This window comes from Mobula birostris, chromosome 4 (assembly GCF_030028105.1).
Source record: "Mobula birostris isolate sMobBir1 chromosome 4, sMobBir1.hap1, whole genome shotgun sequence".
NCBI classification, from domain to species: Eukaryota; Metazoa; Chordata; class Chondrichthyes; order Myliobatiformes; family Myliobatidae; genus Mobula; species Mobula birostris.
The window spans coordinates 134,130,793-134,156,477 of record NC_092373.1 but is presented as its reverse complement, the minus strand read 5'-3'; the positions used below and the strand labels follow the sequence as shown (position 1 = coordinate 134,156,477).

Here is a 25,685-nt window from a genome sequence, read left to right as displayed (position 1 = left end):
TGGCAGCAACATCTCAGGTTCCATCATGCTGAGCATTGGTGCCCCCCAGGGTTGTGTGCTCAGCCCACTGCTGTTCACTCTGCGGACTGTCGACTGCACTGGCATATTCAGTTCAAATCACATAATCAAACTGGCTGATGATACAACAATGATGAGTTGGTATACAAAGAGGAATTTGAAAACAATCTGAGTCTCAGCACAGACAAGGCAAAAGAGATGATTGTGGACTTCATGAAGGCAGAGGTTGATCACTCTCCATTGCACATCAATGGCTCTGTTGGGGAATTAGTGAAGAGCACAAGGTTCCTTTGTGTGTAATGAACAACCTAAACTGGACCCACAGTACTTCACTAGTCAAGAAGGCACAGCAGCATCTACACTTTCTGAGGACAATAGAAAATAGGTGCAGGAGTAGGCTGCTTGGCCCTTCGAGCCAGCATCCCAGGAGACTGGGATGTGCAGGGCTCCCTGCCCCACTTTCTACGGGAGCACCATTGAGATCATGTCTGGTTGCATCATTGTGTGGTACAGAGGCTGCAAGTCTTCAGACCGCAAGACCTTTCAGAAAATAGTTAAAACAGTAAAGAGGATTACCAGGGCCTCCTTCCCCTCCTCTCCCCCCCCCACATTTGTGACATTTACCTGGAGCTGCAGAAGGGCCCAAAGTATTGTTGAGGATCCCTACCACCCATCCCACAATTGTTTTGACCCTCCATCGTCAGGAAGGAGGTACAGAAGCATCAGGACAAGGACTGCCAGGCTGGATAACAGCATTTTCCCCCAGGCTGTGAGACTAATAAATACCCAAGGTCTCGTCAATAGGTGTTACTGAGTTGTTTACTGTTTACCTGTGCTGCTTGCATTTTCAGTTATATTTTATTAACTTATTTATGGTTGTATTTTGGTTTATGTGCTGTGTGTCTTCTATGTTTTGTGGGTGCACTATGGTTTGGAGAAACATTATACAGTCAGATGACAATAAAACATAGAAACATAAAAACCTCTAGCACAATACAGACCCTTTGGCCCACAATGCTGTGCCAAACATGTACTTACTTTAGAAATGACCTAGGGTTACCCATAGCCCTCTATTTTTCTAACCTCCATGTACCTATCAAGGAGTTTCTTAAAAGACCCTATCATATCCACCTCCACCATCCATGCACTCACCACTCTCTGCGTAAAAAAACTTACCCCCGACATCTCCTCTGTATCTTCATCCAAGCACCTTAAGACTGTGCCTTTCGTGTTAGCCCTGGGAAGAAGCCTCTGACTATCCACACGATCAACACCTCTATCAGGTCACCTCTCATCCTCCGTCATTCAAGGAGAAAAGGCCAAGTTCACTCAACCTATTCTCATAGGGCATGTTACCCAATCCAGGGAACATCCTTGTAAATCTCCTCTGCACCCTTTCTGTAGTTTCCTCATCCTTTCTGTAGTGAGGTGACCAGAACCAAGCACAATACTCCAAGTGAGGTCTGACAAGAGTCCTATATAGCTGCAACATTACCTCTCGGCTCCTAAACTTAATTCCACAGTTGATGAAGGCCAATGCACTGTATGCCTTCTTAACCACAGAGTCAACCTGCGCAGCAGCTTTGAGTGTCCTATGGACTCGGACCCCAAGATCCCTCTGATCCTCCATACTGCCAAGAGTCTTACCATTAATACTATATTCTGCCATCATATTTGACCTACCAAAATGAACCACCTCACACTTATCTGGGTTGAACTCCATCTGCCACTTCTCAGCCCAGTTTTGCATCCTATCGATGTCCCGCTGTAACCTTTGACAGCCCTCCACACTATCCACAACACCCCCAACCTTTGTGTCATCAGCAAATTTACTAATCCATACACTCCACTTCCTCATCCAGGTCATTTATATAAATCACAAAAAGGGGTCCCAGAACAGATCCCTCAGGCACACACTGGTCACCAACCTCCATGCAGAATATGACCCGTCTACAACCTTCATGCAGAATATGACCCGTCTTTGCCTTCTGTGAACAAGCCAATTCTGGATCCACAAAGCAAGGTCCCCTTGGATCCCATGCCTCCTTACTTTCTCAATAAGCCTTGCATGGGGTACCTTATCAAATGCCTTGCTGAAATCCATATACACTACATCTACTGCTCAACCTTCATCAATGTGTGTAGTCACATCCTCAAAAAATTCAATCATGACATGCCTTTGACAAAGCCATGCTGACTATTCCTAATCATATTATGCCTCTCCAAATGTTCATAAATCCTGTCTCTCGGGATCTTTTCCATCAACTTACCAACCACTGAAGTAAGAGTCACTGGTCTATAATTTCCTGGGCTATCTCTACTCCCTTTCTTGAATAGGGGAACAACATCTGCAACCCTTCAATCCTCTGGAACCTCTCCCATCCCCACTGATGATGCAAAGATCATTGCCAGATGCTGAGCAGTCTCCTCCCTCGCCTCCCACAGTAGCCTGGGGTACATTTCATCTGGTCCTGGAGATTTATCCAACTTGATGTTTTCCAAAAGCTTCAGCACATCCTCTTTCTTCATGTCTATATGCTCAAGCTTTTCAATCCACTGTAAGTCATCCCTACAATTGCCAAGATCCTTTTCCGTAGTGAATACTGAAGCAAAGTATTCACTAAGTGTCTCTGCTATCTCCTCCGGTTCCGTACACACTTTTCCACTGTCACACTTGATTGGTCTAATTCTGTCATGTCTTATCCTCTTGCTCTTCACATACTTGTAGAATGCTTTGGAGTTTTCCTTAATCCTGCTTGCCAAGGCTTTCTCATGGCCCCTTCTGGCTCTCCTAATTTCATTCTTAAGCTCCTTCCTGCTAGCCTTACAGTCTTCTAGATCTCTATCATTACCTAGTTTTTTGAACCTTTCGTAAGCTTTTCTTTTCTTCTTGACAAGATTTTCAACAGCCTTTGTACACCATGGTTCCTGTACCCTACCATCCTTTCCCTGTCTCATTGAAACATACCTATGCAGAACGCCACACAAATATCCCCTGAACATTTGCCACATTTCTTCGGTACATTTCCCTGAGAACATCTGTTCCCAATTAATGCTTCCAAGTTCCTGCGTGAGGAACTCAGCAGGTCGGGCAGCATCCATGGAAACGATCAGTCAACGTTTCGGGCTGGAACCCTTCGTCAGGACTGAAGAGGGAAGAGGCAGAGACCCTATAAAGAAGGTGGGGGGAGGGTGGGAAGGAGAAGGCTGGTAGGTTCCAGGTGAAAAACCAGTAAGGGGAAATATAAAGGGGTGGGGGACAGAAAGCAAGGAGCTGATAGGCAGGAAAGGTGAAAAAGGAATAGGGGAAAACACAATGGGTAGTAGAAGGAGACTACCGTCTAGGTAGTCTCCAGCCCCTTGGTATGAACACTGAATTCTCCAACTTCCAGTAATTCGCTCCCCCTCCCTTCCCCTATCCCTATTTCACTCTGCCCCCTCCTCCAGCTGCCTACTACCTCCCTCATGGTTCTGCCTCCTTCTACTACCCATTGTGTTTTCCCCTATTCCTTCTTCACCTTTCTTGCCTATCACCTCCCTGCTTCCCCTCCCCCGCCCCTTTATCTTTCCCCTTACTGGTTTTTCAGCTGGAACCTACCAGCCTTCTCCTTCCCACCCTCCCCCCACCTTCTTTATAGCGCCTCTGCCCCTTCCCTCTTCAGTTCTGATGTAGGGTTCCGGCCCGAAATGTTGACTGATCGTTTCCATGGATGCTGCCTGACCTGCTGAGTTCCTCCAGCATATTGTGAGTGTTGCTTTGACCTCAGCATCTGCAGAGTATTTTGTGTTTAAGTTCCTGCATGATAGCTTCATATTTCCCCTTACTCCAATTAAACACTTTCCTAAATTGTCTGTACCTATCCCTCCCCACTGCTATGGTAAAGGAGATAGAATTGTGATCACTATCTCCAAAACACTCTTCCACTGAGAGACCTGACACCTGACCAGGTTCATTTCCCAATGCCAGATAAAGTACAACCTCTCCTCTTGTAGGCTTATCTACATATTGTGTCAAGAAACCTTCTTGGACGCACCTAACAAACTCCACCAGATCTAAACCCCTCGCTCTAGGGACATGCCAATCAATATTTGGAAAATTAAAATCTCCCACCACGACAACCCTGTTATTATAATACCTTTCCAGAATCTGCTCCTCGGTGTCCCTGTTACTATTGGGGGGGGGGGGTCTATAAATAAACTTGAACTTGAAGAATGGGAAAGTGGTGTGAGGTCATCATTGGATCAGCCATATCTTGTGGAATGGCAAAGTGGGCTTAGGGGGTAGATTTGCCTACTTCCGCCACTGTTTCTTATGTTCTTAAAGGACAACATCATCATTGTGCATTATAGGTCAAATTTTCTGTTCAGACTAAGATGGTATCTAAAGCAATCCTGTGTTAATTGTTAACATTTTCTTAAATGGGTTAGAAAATGAAGTAGTGTACATTTGATTGGCACTTTAAAAGGGCTTACACAGGGCTGTTTACTGGAGGAATGCAGGGTCAAATTGGATGTGAAATTGATTTTGAACTGTTAAAGTTCAAGTAGACACCTGTTTTATAAAGGTTTCTATCTGGTTGTGAAAATTTCAGTCGCATCTCAACTTTGACGCAGTTGATCAGGAATTACAAACCAGAAGGTTAATATCCAAGGGTTATAGATGCTTCAAAGGACCATCGTGACCCCTGCATGCTTGGCATTCCACTCAGTTCTGTAAAGGTTGGGAGTTACCTCTCAGAGGTTCCAAGAGTGCACTTGAAACAAAACTAACTCGAAGTAGGTGGCCGACCTCTGCCAGTTCAGTTCCGATTGCTATGGCAATGGAAGATAATCGGCAGATGGAAAACCCTGAGTTTTGGCCCACATACCCACCTGCATTATGTTTGTTATGAAGGAAGGCAGGTGGAATTATTTAAACACACTGAAGGACGAGAGGGTGGGTGGCCGACATGCAGACTTAATTTATTCGGATACCGACCTATAAACCGTAAATAACGGTGGGGGGGGGGAGCTTTTTTTTAAAAAACACGAATCATTGAACATCGGAGATAAAATCCACAAACCTATCAGTAATTCCACACATTCCACGTGTCCGCAGAATGCAAATTGGAGGGGGGGGCAGGGAAATGAATTGAATTTAATCATGTGAAACCGGCTGCGTTTCTCCTTCCGTTTTGCTTCCCCCTTAGCTTCCAGGCTCCCTGGGGCTTTGTTCATCTAATTGACGTGCAGCTCACATTGTTGGTAGCTGGACTGTGCCACTTCTTTCTTACAAGGCGGGGGGGGGTGGAACACAGTGCAGTTCAATCCATCTGCTAGACGCAGAAGAATCTGTTCATTGGACAGCAGCTTCCCCAAAGGCGGCTTCCCTGTATCAGTTCACTTTTTTTTCCCCCGTTGCCCCCACATACATCGTATCGTTTGAGAATTGTCTTGTCGGCGAACTGCATAGACTCTGGAGACGGCGGTTTTCTCAGTTGTAGTATAAGCTCGCCCATTCTTTGACGTGCCTGAGCATGTCCATGTTGGGGACATCGCACCATCTACCTGAAGGAGCACTGTATCCGCAATTATCAGCCGATCTCGCAGGCATCTGAACCAACAGTAACGATGGGTTTCTACGGCACTTTAAAAATGATCTTTTTTAAAGTAAGTCAACATGATTACATATTGTAGAAAGTGCAGCAATTAAGCGTCACCAGAGTATTGCTATATTAATCTGTTCTGTGAAATCACTGGCAATAACCTATTGGTACAAAATAAATGCCAGTTGACTGAAGTAAGCATCTGTCCTTCACTTTTTTAATAATATGAAGTCTCTGAAAATAATTTTCACAAACTGTGGACATCGTCGTCTAGAAATCACTAAAATCTTGCTACCTGTTACCCAACAACTGCGGATAATCCTTTTTTTTAAGCAAACGGTGGTTAGAGTATTCGTATTTCAATCCTGCAAACGAGTTGAATTGATTTTAGGATTTTATGATATCAACATTCAATGTCTTCCTCCTTCCTACCTCCACACCCCCTCCCCAAAATAGTGAATGTTATGCCATAGCGGCATAATTTTCGTAAATGTAATATTGAAGGTTTATGAAATGGTTTGTTGTCGAGATGCAGCTTAATTTTCTATGCCTTTCATTTATGCTTAGATAGTTGATCGCCCTATGACTTTACAGCAGCTCATTAAAAAACTGTCGCAGCTTTGCAAATAACTGCAAATATGCACGTCATTGGTAGAAAGGTGGCGAAGTCGCAGTGACAATTCCCTTTCTAGGGAATGTAGATCATGATTTGTTTGTTTTATGTAAGACAAGCAATAAACTGCCAATTAGATGTTCTGAGCATGAAGAATTTATGGATTAGATTTGTCCTATACAACGTTAGATCTTGTGCTGCACTATGCTGGAAGAAATGGCAAGCATGAATAAGCTGTTAAAAATCTCAGATGGTTTCACGTTAGAGTTTTGAATCACCAACTCTTTATATTGCAGTCTTTTTCACTCCTTTAGGTTGGAGCATCATGTATACCAATGTAATTAAATGCTTAAACCCCTCTACCATAATAGTAATATCCTTCTTTGTACGAGTTAAAGCTGGTATGTTATTGCTCATGTTAAAAAATGATAAATTCCTATGTCTTGGAATAAAATAAACAGACTGACCTGGCAATTTATTTGTCAGAAAAATGCATTTTAGTGGTTAGCCACCTTTTTTAGCTGAGTGAATGACTCATTCCTTTGCTGTAAATTTTACACACTGTGCTGTCTTCATGCAGCACAGTTTGTATCTGAGGTCAGGCGTAAACATGCAATGACTGAATAATCTGATTTTAAATACAATCCTATGATTAATTTTTAAATATTTCTTAAAGGTTGCTAGTCTGTTTTGTAATAATTTAAGAATAATTTGACATTCAGTAAATTAATTTTTATAAGGCCAAAGATCCATACAGTAAATTTAACCCATGTTAAATACAGTGAAGCATTTAATAAACTGCTGTTCCTGGTACCTATTGACAAGGATTCCTCCTGCCGTTTTGAATAGTTTGATTAAAAAAGAATTATTCTTTAGTAGATTATGAAAGCTTTATGTGCCTTAGAACAATTTTTTTCCACTGTTCCATGTTAGACATGAAAATTTTCCCTGAACAAAAAGCAATTGCATATTTAAAACTGACACTTTTTTTTGCAGTTCCATTAGTTATTTTTTTTAAAAACCCAAGAAACTCAAGCAAAGCTAAGTCATCTTACGGTTTGCGAAATATCAGTGTAAAATATTTATTTCATCCATTTAGTAAAACTTTCTGACTGTCATTTATGTAATAGGTACAAATATACTTCAAAATGTTGTAACATTAAAGAAATTAACAAAAGCTGAAAGCATTACATTAAAAAGCATCAGATATTTTAACATTGATAAACATTTGAAACCCTTTTCATGGATTCAGTATTAAGAATAATGAGATAACTGACCAGTACTTAACCATGATGAAAATTATCAAAATATTATGTATTTGTTAATATTTGTGAAAATGGGCAAAATAAACCTGGTTTCTTTATTGCTCTGACTACTTATGAATGGTAATAGTTGGCTCAAATTATTTTTTTTTAATAGTTTTCATTATTTTTAAAATGTCTCTTCTCCTGTTTTAGATGAAGAGAAAATTGGACCCTGGCCCCGAGGTCCGATCTTTCTCTTCAGGGAAGAAACCTTGCAAAGGCTCGGACTACAAAAGGTACCTTAGTTGTCTTTGCTATCTTGAGTTACAAGCAGAATTTATATGCTGCATCCATCAATGTATTTTATTTACAAAAATAACTGGTCTCAGTTAATAGTGATAGATGTGAGTTTTAGAAAAGAGCTTGTGTAGTAAGTGCACAACCTGAATGTGTGTTAGTGTATTATTCCTTCACTCTTGCATGCTGTCTCTTGTTGCCATATAAAGAGAGGCTGTGATGAGGCAGATTCTTGGCATTAAATCCAAAGCATGAAAATTGGACTAATTTTTGCCTAATTATAAACTGGCAGTATAGGGCCACAGGGTAGAAATAGTCACATCTATTAACAAACAACTACTACTGACATGGCAACAAATTCTATCCCGTAGACCTTGCCTGGCAGGAGATAGTTTCCATCATTTGATTTTCTCAGACCCATAGAAACGTTTTAATTATTGGCAAAAGAAATCACTTGTTAATATGTTAACATTTTAACCTGTCATGTTCTCAGCTGTCAAGCTCATAAGGGTGCTTAACTGTAAAGCATTGATTAAACAATATACAGTATATATGCAGCACAAAATGGATGAGTAGAATCTGTGAATTAGATCCTTTTTACTTTTGTAATCTTAATTTTTAAATAGCAGTTAAATAGAATAGGGGTTTTCAAGAATATTTTGGGTTTTTGTGCAATTGCTGACAGGATTCTTGTACTATGACAACACTCAGTGACAAATTTCTGTGATCATGAGCTCAGACTTTGCTGCTTCATAATAAAATTTTAGATTAATTATAATGTAATTATGAAATCTTTGAGATTTAGCTTAAAATTGATAAAACAGCTTGGTAACATTTCTATGTTAGTAACTTCCCTTCGCTTCAATGTTTAATTATAATGAGTTTCAGTACAAAGGATATGTTGCAATTATCTGAAAACAATAAACATTAGGCTTATTTAAATTAGTTCTGACTCAAGGAAGCAATATTAACTACTGGAGGTACTTCAGAAGAATAGGTACTTAATACCCATTGAATGGGCTGGTATGTTCTTACGGTGCTCTGCAGCATGTACTTCAAATTGATGCTGCTGGTAATATGAACACTCAGTTTGATTATGTTTGCTTCCACAAGCAATGATCTGATTTTCAGATTTTGTACTTTTTATAAACAAGGCTGCTTATTTGGTTTCTCCTCCACTGTCATCCCTACTCCACTCAGAAGCATTTTGTCATGGGCAACACAAACTGAGTGAAGCCGTGACCAGTTGAGCTCTGAATAGGTGTAGCAAGCAGAACAAGATATTTTATATTCATATTTATCTTAAACACTGAGATTAAAACACATTAGCGATTTAGTTCGAATTTATATTCTAGCATTCCTGGGTGCACTTTTTTTAATCCATTATACAACTCAATCTGACCAGCATTTATGCAAATAATGCTACATAGTATTCTAGTTTGCCTGAGTAATGCAGCTGAGTGAGATGTGATCAAGCCACAATACTTAATAATCTAGTCTTGCATGCATAAACGAGATTAGATTATGAAGTCATATCTTCAATAGTTCCATGCTTTGCAAAACACTTCATGCTGTGAGCCCCAGTATGTTCTAAATAAACCAGTTCTTTCATTCTCATCTAATGAGCAGATTAACTGTTAATTTTTTTGGGGGGGGGGGGAAGAATCTTGCTGTGTGCAAATTGACCATCATGCCTGCCTGCATACCAATAATGCCAGCATTTCAAATTAAATTTACTGGCATTAGAGAGCTATGTGACATCTTGGGGAAAGGAAATGAAGTACATAAATCATTACTTCTCCCCCTTCCTCCCATCTTGTTTTTCTGCATTTGTTTTGAGTTGAAGTGGCCACAAATAAAAGGATTCTTTCCTGTTAGGTTCTAATGGTATTCCTGAACTTGTTCTCATAAAAGCTCAAGTTAATTCTTTTTGAACTTCAGTTTATCAGTGATTCATAAACATGAGTGCATCCATACTGTTTCTCATATAACATCTCAAACTAAGTGTAATTCCAGCATCCTGGTCCATAGATCCTTTAGTTGTAAAATTTTCAGATCCCTTCCTTACTCATATAAATTCAATTCATTGAAGCATCTGGGTTTTTTAAATATTTTAACATTACAAGTACTATATAACTGTTTACTTTTGTCTGCTTTAGCAATATGAATATCACCCTGGGTGAACAGGATGTGTTATGTGAAGTAGCTGAAGTAGTGACACACTTTTCTGTTTTTAACCTAAGTTTGCTTTAATGATCTACTTTTGCTAGCAGCACCACTGGGCTGGTTCCATGTTCAGCAACACCTACCACTTTTGGTGACCTGAGAGCAGCAAATGGGCAAGGGCAACAGAGACGCAGGATCACATCCATTCAGCCCCCTCCAGAACTCCAGGATTGGCTGAAAACTTTTCAGGTCTGTATGTGCTGATGTACCAGTGTGATATTCTTCGCGAAGAAATGTTGAAATCAAAACAAAAATTGTTGCTTACATAAAAGGCTGCTAAGTAAAATTGAGACCTGTGGCAGCATGGATAAATAATTATCTTGGACTGCATGTTTCAGACTGGAGGATGCTCTGTATTATAATCACTTGGGCTTAGTCCTCGATCACTTTTTTTGATGTGTATTAATGACTTGATATAAATGTGCAACATAGGATTTCAAATTTATAGACCCAGCAAACTTAAATATATGGTAATTGATGAGGTAATAGACTTTAAAAGCACACAGGCTGTTTGAATGAACAGAAATAGTAGATAAAGATAATTACAAAGAAGTGTGAAGTTGTACATTTTAACTAGGGAAAAAATGAGCCATTGAACTAAGTAGCACAGATTTAAAGGTATTGTAGGAATAGAAGAGACCAAAGTGCAAGATGTGTTGAGAGAATTTTTACTAATGCTAAAGGATCTGAGGCATTTTATTTAGAGAATTTTGTACCAACCAGGAAGGTATTGTTCCAGTCCATAGTAAAGCACTGGTTAGTAGAATTTTGTATCTGGTTCTGGTCACCAGATTTTAGGAAAACATGAAGATTATACGAAAGGTACAAAAGAAATTTAATAAATTTACTATGGGAGGTGAATTTATCTACTTTAGACCTTGCGCTATTCTACTTAAAGAAGGTTGGGAATAAGTTTGATAAAAGTTATAAAGGGTATAGACAGGGCTAAGAAGGTGCTATTCTTATTGAGGTTTCAAGATCCAGGGGAGACAAGTTCAGGGTGATGTGGGTAGTTTGTTTACTTGGGGAATGGCGAAGAGTGGAAACCAAGTCATTTGGGGTTTTAAAAGAGAATTAGATTGACTTTTAAGTAAAAACAACTTTGTGAGTACAATGGAAGAGCAGAATGGGACTGAGTAGCTTGCTCTACAAGAAGCCAGCAGGGATTTGATGGACTGGATTGATGTACTGCTATGACTGTATTCATCCTTTTATGTAGCATATATACAGTGGGTCTGTTCCTGTTCTGTTGTGTTCTATGTTCATATGTTGTGCTATCAGATGATGGAGGAACAAATATTTCCCTCAAGTAAATCATTTCTTATAAATAGTCATTTCATACTGGATTTGTGACTACTTTTTGAATAGAGGGAGGTTTATTTGCACTTTTTGTTTGTATCTTCTGTAAAATATTAGAGATAAACCAGTGTGACTATATCTAAGAGGATTCAGTATATTTATAGTTTTCACTTCCCTCCGTTAATATAACTTTTTTCTAATGAGTAGCATATATGCAGATCTCAGTAACTTCGTCACATTCAAATTACATCTATGGAAATAGTTCAACTATGTATGCCATTTGTGGGCAGCGGTCCACAACATTATATGAAATTTGCTTTAGCTTTATTCTTTAGCTCAAGACTTAATTTCCATACAAAAATACACTGCAACTATTTGAAATGTGGGTGGGACTGAGAGTGTAAGATTATATTTTGACAGTGCATCAGTCCACTAAGCATGTATTACTGATGGGGCTTAAGTCCCATCGGTGCAAATGAGAAGCTCATTGCAGGAAAAAAAACTTGATACCGAAAGATAAAATGGTGGTGTTGTCCAAGGTTTTATCCTTAGCCACCCTCCTGTTTCTCATTTGCCTACAGTCCTTCGTCCAGTTTTTTACATCTACATTAACAGTACTCAGTGCTCCCTCCCCCCCGCCACTTCTTTCAACTTTGTCTGCTTTCTTTTACTTGTTTAAAAAATGCAGATGTCTGAAATGAGAGTAGACAATACTGAGGAAAACTCAGCAGGTCAGGCAGCATCAATGGAAAGAGAAACTGTTAAAGTTGAGTTTGCACCCATCACAGAACAGGGATCAAATCAGATGCAGATTAGTTTTCAGTAGGGGAGAAGCTGGGAAAGTAATATGGAACAAGAAGTGCATCTGTGATAAGAGGAGTAGAAATGTTTAACATTGGCTTTTACCAGCATATTAAGCTTGATAATATAGCTGGAACTGCCTGGCAGGCTAGACTGTTATATCAGCTAACATGTGAAAAGCACAAAAGTATGGATAGAACAAAAGGAACTTCTCTAATAAATGGAGGTCAAGTTGCCATTGAAATCAGATAAACTGTCTTTGTAACATATTTCTGATGTAGTTCTGGCATACAGGCCTATTCCCGGCAGGATAGTCTATGCACAGAAGAGAAAAAAGAATGACTGGAAGAAATGATTCTAATGTAGACAGGGTGGAAGAGAATGTTACTAAAGTTAGCAGATTTGATACAAGTCTTGCAGGATGCCCACACAGAAAATAGTGTTATTCTTCAAGTTTGTTTTTGTAACAATATTCGATAACCATAAATCTCCTTCATCTAAATAATGCAAACATAAAAGCTACAGTCTTTAATCCCCACTATATATTGTGTTCTCTGAAGATTAACTCTATCCCTTTCCCCGATAGCTTTCAAAGGCTGAATCAGACAGTTGGTATTTGATCTCAGTGAGATTTGGACTGCATGCCATGCTTTCACTAGGACTACTTATTTATACCTTTATAACACTCCAACTCCACCCTTTCTTAGCTCCTGATTATGCATTACTTAAATTTTAAAATTCCCTTGTTTTCAACTGTTTTCTATGACCCATATCCATCCTGTTCTCTACAATATTCACCAGTCCTACAATCTTCAGGATTTCTGCATATTCTACACCTAGGTCCCTGATTTTCTTTATCGTGGCTTTGCCGTCCTCTGCCAAGACCTTAAGCTTCACAATTCCCTGATTAAACTTAAGCATCTCTCTCTCCCATTTTTCTCTGAGGTGGCTTCTGAAAACCTTATTAGTTGAGTGAGCTTAGGCAGGGTTGGGGGAGTATTAAACTTTAATCTACAATTAAAGTGTAAAACATATTAATCAGATGGGTGATTTAGAATGATTATTGTATTGGCCTTATTATCCAAGAAAGGCAACAGCAATAATATTTTTTTCAAATAGATCAAGAAGAGTTTTGAAATTCCTTTCGGGTTTGTAAGTAAGGCAGCTGAATGGATATGTAGAAGAGCTTGTTATCAGCTTGGATGAGGAAAAAGGCCTTTTATTGTTTCATTGAAGAGTAGTAATGATGGTTGCAAAACAGCCATCCACTGTCAATTGTATAGCTATGAAGAGGGCAAATTACTTTTGGAAATTGAATGAGGATGTTGAGTTTTTAAAAAAAAAAATGGGATAAAAGAAGTCTCATAAGAACATTAACTTAAGGAGGCAATGAATTAATTGACACAGGAAAGGATGAGACTTTAGGGAGAGATCAAGAGTAAAATGAACAGGGAAGTTACCATTATATCAACCTCATTGTTGGTATTCATATTACAAAATAATATTAGAGTTAGTTGTGAATAGGATAACAAACAGGAATTTAAGGCACTGAACAGTGTTCTTGCCAATTGATTTTTAGCATTTTCTGTGGCTTTAGCTGAGGCATATGAAGCAAATTGATAATTGGTAGAGTCATACCACATTTGGTCAAGAATGTCCAGATCAAATGTATGCTAGGTCCATGCTAATTTAAATTTATGTAACAGTTGTTCCTATTCAGCAGAACCTATTCATCAGTGGAGGCAAAAGAGCTGTTAGCTTGACTCACAACTTCGTTAATGAAGAGGAAAAAGGGGCCAGAAAAGAGTGTTGTGTATGGTGCAAGTAGGATAGAGAAATTGTCTGAAATTTTAATGTGTAGTGGAGGTGTGACTATTGGATATCGAGGAAAATATAGAAGCTAACTACAGCAGTTTGATTATTGCTGGAAGAAAATGTATGTTGTTGCAAACACCTGAAACCTGAGAAGGTTTGTAGTGACTAAGTTTGGCAATGCTCTACATCCATACAGAGTAAATTACTGTACCATCAACTTCACATTTTCTGCCTACCCTAGTAAACTTCCTTGCTTGTAAAGAATCTGCATATGCCATTAAAAATATTCAAAGATTCCACTTCCACCACCTACAGAATAAATTTTGTCACATTGCTTCCTTGGGTGTGCATATCTCCTTTGTCAACATCTCCACAACTCCCTCCGAATCATGTATTTGGTGATATTACCAGAATAATCATGTTGAACCAACAATCATATTTGAGGGTTGTAAGTAGAAAATGTTACAAATTCTCTAGGTTTGAGAAGCATATAAAAAGGGAGATTCTGGTGTGAAGTTAGCACACAAAAGTTGTGACATAAAATAACTCTTAGTTTGACTGGATATTAAAGCAAAAATAAAACTGAGGCAAGATAAAATGTAAAACCGAGAGGAAAGGTGAAATGTAAAACCAAAAGCAACAGAAGTGGTAAGACTAAATAGCAATGGAGGAGGAGAGCCAAAGGGAGATGAGCAGGCAAGGAAAAGGGGTGAGGGGGTAACCAGAATGGGGAATGAAGAAAGGTGGGGGGAGGGATGGGCTAATTACCGGAAGCTAGATAAATCGATGTTCATGCCATTAGATTGGAGGCTACCCGGATGGATTGTGAGGTGTTTCTTCTCCGAACTGAGAGTACCCTCATCGTGACAGTAAAAGGGGCCATAAATGGACATGATGGACTGGGAATAGAAAATTAAATTGAAGTGGGTAGCCACTGGAAGATCCTGCTGTTTGTGACAGACAGAGCAAAGGTGCTTGACGAAGGCCCCTAATCTGCATTGTGCTGCACTGATGTAAAGGAGGCCACACCAGGAGCACTATACACAGTAGATGACCCTGATAGACTCATAGGTGGTCACCTCACCTGAAGAGATTGGGGCTCTGAATGATGGTGAGGGAGGTGGTGTTGGTTAGGTGTAGCACTTATCAAGCTTGCAGGTATAATTGCCAGGAGGGAGATCAGTGGGGAGGGACAAGTGGACAAAGGAGTTGTGCGTAGAACAATCCCTCTGGAAAGGAACAGGGTTGGGGAGGGTGAAGATGTGCATAGTGGTAGAATCCCATTGGAAATGGCAGAAGGTACAGACAGTTATGTGCTAGTTATGGAGGCTAGTGGAATTGCATGTTTTATCATTAAACCCCTCCATTAACTACCATATTATTTCTAAATTTATTACAATTGCATCATGCTTTTACATGTGTGGTTGTTCACTAAATGTGGTTATTTTACTACTTTAGAGTTGGAGTGGACCAGAAAGATTGCTTGCATTAGATGAATTAATTGACAGCTGTGAACCTACCCAAGTAAAGCACATGATGCAGGTTATAGAACCTCAGTTTCAACGAGACTTCATATCACTCCTCCCAAAAGAGGTGAGATTCTCGGGTAAAGTTACATTCTAGATTAACCGGTATTCTTAGTAGTTGACATTGCAGTATTGGCAGTGTAATATGTAATGCTAATCAAAACTATTAATTTGTAGTTTCTGAAATGTGTAGCAGTGATATGAAAATGACAAGAATTCTTTTTTAAAAAAAATCTTTGTTTACACAAGTAAAAACCACAGACTTGAGGCTTGAACTGTTGATCTCCCCCATTCATGTGTACTGTTAAGACAATAATGTTTACACAATCCTGTTGTGCGGGAGACAGTATCCTGCTTTAGTATAACTGGTTTTGATGAATTTTTTTATGCTCAGCCACCATTTCAATGAAAATCCTTTACCATTGTAATAAGATAATAATTAGATTTTTGTAATATGTTTGCATTATAGCTGGCATTGTATGTTCTTTCATTCCTGGATCCCAAGGACCTGCTACAGGCAGCACAAACCTGTCGCTATTGGAGGATACTGGCTGAAGATAACCTGCTTTGGAGAGAGAAATGTAAAGAGGAAGGTTAGTGTATATTTTCTGTCTGATATGTGCAGCTTTGGAACATATCAGTACTGTTTGGCTTGTTTACTCCAGAAAGGTAAATGAAACTATGGGTAATAATATACCAGTGAAGGTATGCAGAATTGGTGCCAAAATTACTTTTTTTTAAGGCAGTATTTTTTGATTTTCTTTGAGTTTTCACCAAATCAGTCCTTCTAAGTAGTGATGATTGTTTTCTTACATAGGAATAAATGAACCTGTATACATCAAAAGAAGAAAAGTGATCAAACCAGGCTTTGCTCACAGCCCTTGGAAAAGTGCCTATATCCGACAACACAGAATAGACACTAACTGGCGCTGTGGAGATCTAAAAAACCCAAAGGTACTGTCTAAAACCGAATTAAGGAGCTGAAGATATGGGAACTACTTCATACTGTTTGCTACTTTGTATAAGTGGATTAAAGTGTTGATAAGGCAAATGAGAGAGAATTATCCAGTCAAGTCTATTGACTGCCAGTGAAGCTAGTCTCTCATCGTTCTCTTTAACACTCACACCATTGAGAGCTGATTCTCTCATCCACACATCAACCGGAAGTCTTCTCTTACATTTAGCAGTCTAAACTCTGTCACAGATTTTTAGTCCACCTGGTTTTTTGATCAGCAAAATGAGACAAAGTGAAGGAAGAGGGATTTCTGGCTCTGTCTGAGGCTTTGGAAGAGTAAATTGGGCAAAAATGTTTCTATGTTTTTAAATTAAAAAGAATAGTCACATATCAACTACAAAAAAAGGCTCAGGTGAAAACTTCATCACTCACTTTGTGTTGGGATATATTTCTTAATAACAGGAAAAGGACTGGAAGCTATACTGCAACACCCAGTTGTAAAGTCATATCTTGTGGCTTTGTTTCCACTGGTAAGTGAGGTAACACAAATCAGTCCACATGTTTTTGATTAACCTGTGTGGAAGGCCTTGATCAATTCTGCCCATTGTGGTTTATTATAATTAATTTTTTCCATTAGAATTATGCTGCTACTGCTTGTATTAAATTTATTTAAAGGTTAAACTTCCAGAAGTTTAAACTTCAGGGTTAAAATTAGAGGTTAAATTTTCAGAGCTACATTATTTGATCCTCATGAGCAAGAGTATAAAATAGAGCAAAACATAAAAGAAACAAAATTATAACATTTCATCTGTATTTATAATTCAACATGGGACCATGATCTTGTGGCTTTTGTCAGCTTTTTTTTTTATCTTGCTCATCTTTTTTTTAAAAGCCCAGTTAATAGATATACATACTGGAATGTCATTTTCTAGCCAGAACATCAGCTTCTACACTGAGCAGTGAGCCTAGTTTGAGATTTTCTGTAACATTACTGTCAATAATCTTATATTTTGGCTGAGAATTGCTGTCAGATTATTTACTTCAACACGATTACATTTTTGTAAATTATTTACACACCCTTCCGAACATTAGGCATTCCCCTGATAACTGGATGGCTAGGCAACTTAGTAAAATAATACCATATTGGGTGCAAGAATAACACTAATAGTTTAAAATAATTTAGTCAGATTGTCTCCTACTGTCACTTGACTGGGATGCACCATCACTGTGATATCTCCATACCTCAACTTAAATCTTTCTACATATATAATAAAAGTATGGTTTTTGGGAATCAAAACTTCTACATTATCAGATTGACAATCTGCACTTTTTCCTTTGCATTGACTTCAAATTAAATCTTAGGACTGGCAGAATTTTTTTTTCAATTTGCATTGGGGATAGGGGATAGCAAACAAACTTAACCAGGACTGCTAATTCCATTGCAATGTGGTGATAGTATTAGGATTCATAGAACATAGAATAGTACAGCACATTACAGGCCCTTCGGCCCACAATGTTGTGCCAACCCTTAAACCCTACCTCGCAAATAATCCCCCCCACCTTAAATTTCACCATGTACCTGTCTAGTAGTCTCTTAAATTTCACTTGTGTATCTGCCTCCACTGCCTCCACCACTGACTCGGGCAGTGCATTCCACGCACCAACCACTCTCTGAGGTTTTTTAAAAAAAAAAAAAAAAAAAAAAAAAAAAACTTCCTCTAATGTCCCCCTTGAACTTCCCACCCCTTACCTTAAAGCCATGTCCTCTTGTATTGAGCAGTGGTGCCCTGGGAAGAGGCCCTGGCTATCCACTCTATCTATTCCTCTTATTATCTTGTACACCTCTATTATGTCTCCTCTCATCCTCCTCCTTTCCAAAGAGTAAAGCCCTAGCTCCCTTGATCTCTGATCATAATGCATACTCTCGAAACCAGGCAGCATCCTGGTAAATCTCCTCTGTACCCTTTCCAATGCTTCTACATCCTTCTTATAGTGAGGCGACCAGAACTGGACACAGTACTCCAAGTGTAGCCTAACCAGAGTTTTATAGAGCTGCATCATTACCTCGCGTCTGTTAAACTCTATCCCTCGACTTACGAAAGCTAATGCCCCATAAGCTTTCATATTAAAGATGATGTGAAGGTAGACTTAAAACATGATTTCGATTGGGTTGTTTATAAAAATGCACCACTTGAAAAGTTTAACTGAATTTTCATGTGCAGCTGGTGTGCCTAGAATCTTTGGGCATGAAAAATTTGAGTGATGGACACATTATTTTTCTAATGAAGTACAGTTAAACCCAATTTGTCAGTATATTGACTGGTTGTATCACAGCATGGTATGGAAACACCAATGCCCCAGAATGGAAAATATGACCCAGACCATCACAGGTAAACCCCTCCTCTCCTCTCCATTGAACACACCTGCATGGAGCACTGTTGCAGGAAAGTTGCATCCATCACGAAGGCCCCCCCACTATCCAGATCATGCTTTGCACTCACTGAGGAGCCTCAGGGCACTCACCACCAGGTTTAGGAACAGTTATTAGCCCTCAACCATCATGCTCTTGAACCAGTGGGGGTAACATCTTTCAGCTTTACTGTCCTATCAGTGAACTGTTCCCACAACCTATGGACTCATTTTCAGGGACTCTTCATAGAAACATAGAAAATAGGTGCGGGAGTAGGCCATCCAGCCCTTCAAGCCTGCACCGCCATTACGATCATGGCTGATCATCCAATTCAGAACCCTGTACCTGCCCTCTCTCCATACCCCCTGATCCCTTTAGCCACAAGAGCCATATCTAACTCCCTCTTAAATATAGCCAACGAACTGGCCTCAACTATTTCCTGTGGCAGAGAATTCCACAGATTCACCATTCTCTGTGTGAAGAAGTTTTTCCTCATCTCGGTCCTAAAAGGCTTCCCCTTCATCCTCAAACTGTGACCCCTCGTTTTGGACTTCCCCAACATCTTGAACAGTCTTCCTGCATCTAGCCTGTCCATTCCCTTTAGAATTTTATACATTTCAATCAGATGCCCCCTCAATCTTCTAAATTCCAGAGAGTACAAGCCTAGTCAATCCAGTCTTTCATCATATGAAAGTCCTGCCACCCCAGGAATCAATCTGGTGAACCTTCTTTGTACTCCCTCTATGGCAAGGATGTCTTTCCTCAGATTAGGGGACCAAAACTGCATACAATACTCCAGGTGTGGTCTCACCAAGGCCTTGTACAACTGCAGTAGTACCTCCCAGCTCCTGTACTCAAATCCTCTTGCTATGAATGCCAGCATACCATTCGCCTTTTTCTCTGCCTGCTATACCTGCATGCCCACTTTCAATGACTGGTGTACAATGACACCCAGGTCTCGTTGCACCTCCCCTTTTCCTAATCGGCCGCCATTCAGATAATAGTCTGTTTTCCTGTTCTTGCCACCAAAGTGGATAACCTCACATTTATCCACATTTAAATTGCATCTGCCATGAATTTGCCCACTCACCTAACCTATCCAAGTCACCCTGCATCCTCTTAGCATCCTCCTCACAGCTAACACTGCCACCCAGCTTCGTGTCATCCGCAAACTTGGAGATGCTGCATTTAATTCCCTCGTCTAAGTCATTAATATATATTGTAAACAACTGGGGTCCCAGCACTGAGCCTTGCGGTACCCCACTAGTCACTGCCTGCCATTCTGAAAAGGTCCCGTTTATTCCCACTCCTGACTTCCTGTCTGCCAACCAATTCTCCATCCACATCAATACCATACCCCCAATACCGTGTGCTTTAAGTTTGCACACTAATCTCCTGTGTGGGACCTTGTCAAAAGCCTTTTGAAAATTCAAATATACCACATCCACTGGTTCTCCCCTATCCACTCTACTAATTACATCCTCAAAAAATTCTATGAGATTCGTCAGACATGATTTTCCTTTCACAAATCCATGCTGACTTTGTCCGATGATTTCACCGCTTTCCAAATGTGCTGTTATCACATCTTTGATAATTGACTCTAGCATTTTCCCCACCACCAATGTCAGGCTTACCGGTCTATAATTCCCTGGTTTCTCTCTCCCTCCTTTTTCATCTCATGTTTTGGATATTTTTGCTTATTTATTTATCTTTTTTTTTTCCTTTTGCATTTGTACGGTTGTGTTTTGAGCATTGGTTGTTTGTCCACCCTGTTGGGTGCTGTCTTTCATTGATCTTATTATTGTTCTTGGATTTACTCAGTATACCACAAGAAAACAAATTTAAGGGTTATATATGGTGACACATATGTAGTTTGATAATAAATTTACTTTGAACATGAATTATTCTTTCTCAGCAGGTGCTAAAAGGTCACGATGATCATGTAATCACATGTTTACAGTTCTGCGGTAACCGAATTGTCAGTGGCTCTGATGACAACACATTGAAAGTGTGGTCTGCTGTTACAGGAAAGGTAAGCTTCTTCAGTTCCACCTATTACCTGGTCACTCCTTAAGTAAAGCTAAATTTTGTGAATGCTGAAAGTCAGTTTTGATGAATTGGAATCAGTTCCAAGGGAAGATTATTTAGCTGAGATGTAAACTACCTTTAGGTGCTTTCTGCTTTAATTGCTTCTATGTTTGTGAGTTTTAATAATAACACGGAACAGTAGAGTGCACAAACAGAACCTTCGGCTGATGTTGTCTGTGCCAACCATGATGCCAAATGAAACTAATTCCATTTGCCTGCACAGGATCGATATCTGCCCATTCCTTTCATGTTCATGTGTCAATCTTAATGCCTTTTGAATGCAACCATCATGTTTGCTTTCACCACTACCTTGACAGCACAATGCAGGCACTCCCCATCTAACAAAAAAAAACAACAAACATGCCATGCACGTCTCCCTTAAGCTTTTCCTCTTTCACCTTAAAGGCATCCGCTCTAGTGTTTAATATTTCTATCCTGGGAAGATTCTGACTACCTGTCATATCTATGCCCCTCCAGAAGAAACAACCACAGTTTTGTCCAACAACTCATTATAGTGAATACTGTAATGCAGGTGGCATCATGGTGAACCTTCTCTGAACCCTCTCAAGCCTTTTGTAAAAGGGCAGCCAGAATGGAACACAATACTCCAAACTGCAGTCAAACCAAGTTTCATACAGCTGCAACATGACTTCCTGACTCATACTTAATATTTTGACCAATTAAGGTAGGCATGTCATAAACCTTTTGTTTAAGCACCCTGTCAACCCAGTTTGTCACCTTCAGGGAGCTAAGGACTTGGATCACAAAGGTTCCTCGGTACATCAGTGGTCCTAAAGGTCCTGTCATTTGTACATTCCTCTTGTGTTCGATTTACCCCCCGCCCCCAGTGCAATATCTTATACTTGCCTGGATAAAACTCCATCTGCCATTTCTCCAACCATATCTTCATTTGATCCATAATCTGCTGAGAACTTAGAGACAATGTTCTCCATTATCCACATCTGTACCAATTTTTGTATAATCTACAAATTTAGTATTCCAACTACATTTTCACTCAAGTCATTTATATATAGTGGCATGCAAAACTTTGGGCACCCTGGTCAAAATTTCTGTTACTGTGAATAGTTAAGTGAGTAGAAGATGAACTGATCTCCAAAAGCCATAGAGTTAAAGATGAAACATTCTTTTCAACATTTTAAGCAAGATTAGTGTATTATTTTTGTTTTGTACAATTTTAATGTTGGGGGGGAGGAAAGGAGCACCATGCAAAGTTTGGGCACCCCAAGAGATTTGAGCTGTCATAACTTATACCAAGGTCTCAGACCTTAATTAGCTTGTTAGGGCTATGGCTTGTTCAGTCATTATTAGGAAAGGCTTAATAATGACTCGGAAAGCTTTATAAGTACCCTGACGACTCAAACCTTGTCCCAACAATCAGCAGCCATGGATTCCTCTAAGCAGCTGCCTAGCATTCTGAAAATTAAAATAAATGACGCCCACAAAGCAGGAGAAGGCTATAAGAAGGTAGCAAAGCGTTTTCAGGTAGCCGTTTCCTCAGTTTGTAATGTAATTAAGAAATATCAGTTAACAGGAACAGTGGAGGTCAAGTTGAGGTCTGGAAGACCAAGAAAACTTTATGAGAGAACTGCTCGTAGGATTGCTAGAAAGGCAAATGAAAACCCCTGTTTGACTGCAAAAGACCGTCAGGAAGATTTCACAGACTCTGGAGTGGTGGTGCGCTGTTCTACTGTGCAGTGACACCTGCACAAATATGACCTTCATGGAAGAGTTGTCAGAAGAACTCTTCTGTCCTCACCACAAAATTCAGCGTCAGAAGTTTGCAAAGGAACATCTAAGCAAACCTGATGCATTTTGGAAACAAGTCCTGTGGACTAATGAAGTTAAAATAGAACTTTTTGGCCGCAATGAGCAAAGGTATGTTTGGAGAGGGGAAAAGGGTGCAGAATTTCATGAAAAAAACACCTCTCCAACTGTTAAGCACGGGTGGATCGATCATGCTTTGGGCTTGTGTTGCAGCCAGTGGCACGGGGAACATGACACTGGTAGAGGGAAGAATAAATTCAATTAAATACCAGCAAATTCTGGAAGCAAACATCACACTGTCTGTTTTAAAAAAAACGCTGAAGATGAAAAGAGGATGGCTTCTACAACAGGATAATGATCCTAAACACACCTCAAAATCCACAATGGACTACCTCAAGAGGTGCAAGCTGAAGGTTTTGCAATGGCCCTCACAGTACCCCAACCTAAACATCATCGAAGATCTGTGGCTAGACCTCAAAAGAGCAGTGCATGCAAGACGGCCCAAGAATCTTACTGAACTAGAAGCCTTTTGCAAGGAAGAATGGGTGAAAATCCCCCAAACAAGAATTGAAAGACTGGCTATAGAAAGCGTTTACAAGCTGTGGTTCTTGACAAAGGGGGTATTACTGACCATGCAAGGTGGTCAAACTTTTGCTTCGAGCTCTTTTCCTTTTTTGTTATTTTGAAACTGTAAAAGATGGAAATAAAAGTTTTCTTGCTTAAAATATTAAAGAAAAGTGTCATCTTTGACTTTATGCCTTTTGGAAATCAGGTCATCTTTTACTTGCTTAGCTATTCACAGTAACAGAAATTTTGACCGGGGTGCCCAAACTTTTGCATGCCACTGTATGTCACAAACAAGAGGTCCCAGTGCTGATCCCTGCAGAACACATTGGTAGCATACTTCTAGTCAGGATAATAGCACTCTGCCACAACCTTCGTCTTCTGGTCAAGCCAGTTTTAAATCTAGTGTATCAAGTCATTGTGAATCCTATGAATCTTAATCTTCTGGATCAGCCTCCCAGGAGGAATCTTGTTAAACACCTTACTAAAAATCTATGTTGTTAATATCCACTTCCCTACTTTCATCAGTTATTATTGTCACCTCAAACAAAAACTCGAGTTTGTAAGACAGGATCTGCCTCTCAACCATGCTGATTATCGCTAATAAGGCCACACGTTTACAAATGTGAGTAAATTCTATCCCCATGAGCCCTCTCTAATAACTTGCCAACCACTAATACAAGGCTCACTGACCTTTAATAGGAAGCTGATGTAAAGTTAGAATTCAGTGCACAAATTTCCCTAAATTTGAAAATTACTTTTGTTTCCTATTGCTCATAACTACAGAAACATAGCTTGACTGTCAAGAAAAATTGGTAAGGCATAAATTGTTTTTTTAAAAAAAAAATTCCCTGCTTGATTGATTCACCCCCCACCATGCTAAAACTGCCTGCCTATTAGCATTATACTGTTTCTAAAATTCAGCTCAAATGAAGTTGAACTTTAATTGTTGCTCAACTATGCATGAATACCCATGAACGTAGCCAAACTAAACAGCATTCCTCTGAGGCCAAGGTGCAAAAGCATTGTACCATCAGTCATGCACAGCACTATGATAGCAGTAACAGTCACACAAAAAATAGTCAGATTTGTTTGCTGAATACTTTGCACAGCTACCACCGCAAATGCATATTTCACACAAATGAAATATGACAAGTTTAACCATTTTTTTTTATGGACTTTTTTTTTGTCTAAAGTAAAAATCAGAGCATATTCGCCTTGTCTAGAGGCGGATATTGACCTTTAAAGTTTTGCTTTCTCCACTTATGATCTATGGTGTTTATTTATCCATTCACTTATCCTCCTTTGGATTGTTTTGCTAGTCTCTTACATCCAGTGTGATTGAAGACAAGTAGATTTCCTATTCTTTAGTTTTCTAAACAGAAGCAGGAAGGTATCATAATGAAACGGCTACAGAAAAGCAAATGAAAATTTATTTGAAATAATTTTATTGAAGAATTTAACTTTCAAGCAATTTACAGCAACTCCATTACTTGGTTATTTCCTATTTATTTAGTGTTTACGAACATTAGTAGGACACACTGGTGGTGTCTGGTCGTCACAGATGAGAGGCAATATCATCATCAGTGGATCAACTGACCGGACATTGAAAGTATGGAATGCAGATTCAGGAGAGTGTATTCACACGTTATATGGTCATACCTCCACTGTGCGTTGCATGCACCTCCATGAAAATAGGTAAGATTCTGCTTCAAATTACAGAATATTCCAAATTGTATTGGTGTTAATTAGAGAAGTTCTCTAACGTATTCATTATAATTTGAAACAAACTGGCATATTCATTGCTTGGCTAAATTGATAATAGATACATATGATCTAAGAGCTACACCTCTTATTTGTCATTTCAGAGTTGTGAGCGGTTCTCGAGATGCCACTCTTCGTGTTTGGGATATTGAAACAGGACAGTGCTTGCATGTGTTGATGGGACACGTAGCAGCAGTGCGATGTGTACAGTATGATGGACGAAGAGTTGTTAGTGGGGCATATGATTTCATGGTTAAGGTGTGGGATCCTGAAACAGAAACTTGCCTGCATACGTTACAGGGACACACCAACAGAGTCTATTCATTGCAGGTGAGACACTGGAGTAATCATTGTAATATTTTCCCTTTTTAAATGTTTTTGTTTTGTCTGCTACAGCAAAAGAATGTGTTTATTATTCAACAGGATGTGTTGAGCTACACATGACTAATCATTTATATAAATGTAAGGCAGCTTGACATCTGGATGCTTTATTGTTCAATGAACTTGATAAGCTATTTTTTTATTGAAGTATTATTCTGCAATGCCAGACACAGAAGACGGATCAGCTACCTGATCTGACTTGTGCATGGAAAGCAGGAAAGAGTTAGAATTTAACTTGTGGATGGGTGAATTGAGATTAAATTGGCAATAGAGCTTGAGTTGAAAGCTCTGCAACCTGCCCAGTTCTGCCCAGC

The 25,685-nt window shown here is 39.5% G+C and overlaps 1 protein-coding gene across 3 annotated transcripts in view; it reads left to right on the top strand.

Moving 5' to 3' along the window:
- fbxw7 (F-box and WD repeat domain containing 7) overlaps positions 1 to 25,685 on the top strand; it is a 127,120-nt gene that overhangs the window by 88,210 nt on the left and 13,225 nt on the right. The window contains exons 1-9 of one of the 3 annotated variants that reach the window (XM_072256067.1): positions 5,334 to 5,667; positions 7,674 to 7,756; positions 10,028 to 10,172; positions 15,357 to 15,491; positions 15,894 to 16,017; positions 16,242 to 16,378; positions 20,705 to 20,821; positions 24,743 to 24,924; positions 25,095 to 25,320. In XM_072256067.1, the coding sequence (XP_072112168.1) occupies positions 5,629 to 5,667; positions 7,674 to 7,756; positions 10,028 to 10,172; positions 15,357 to 15,491; positions 15,894 to 16,017; positions 16,242 to 16,378; positions 20,705 to 20,821; positions 24,743 to 24,924; positions 25,095 to 25,320 (1,188 nt within the window). In that variant the 5' untranslated portion in view covers positions 5,334 to 5,628. Of the gene's footprint in view, positions 1 to 5,333; positions 5,668 to 7,673; positions 7,757 to 10,027; positions 10,173 to 15,356; positions 15,492 to 15,893; positions 16,018 to 16,241; positions 16,379 to 20,704; positions 20,822 to 24,742; positions 24,925 to 25,094; positions 25,321 to 25,685 lie in introns of those variants that run through there. The other 2 variants (XM_072256068.1, XM_072256066.1) reach the window with 2 other exon arrangements.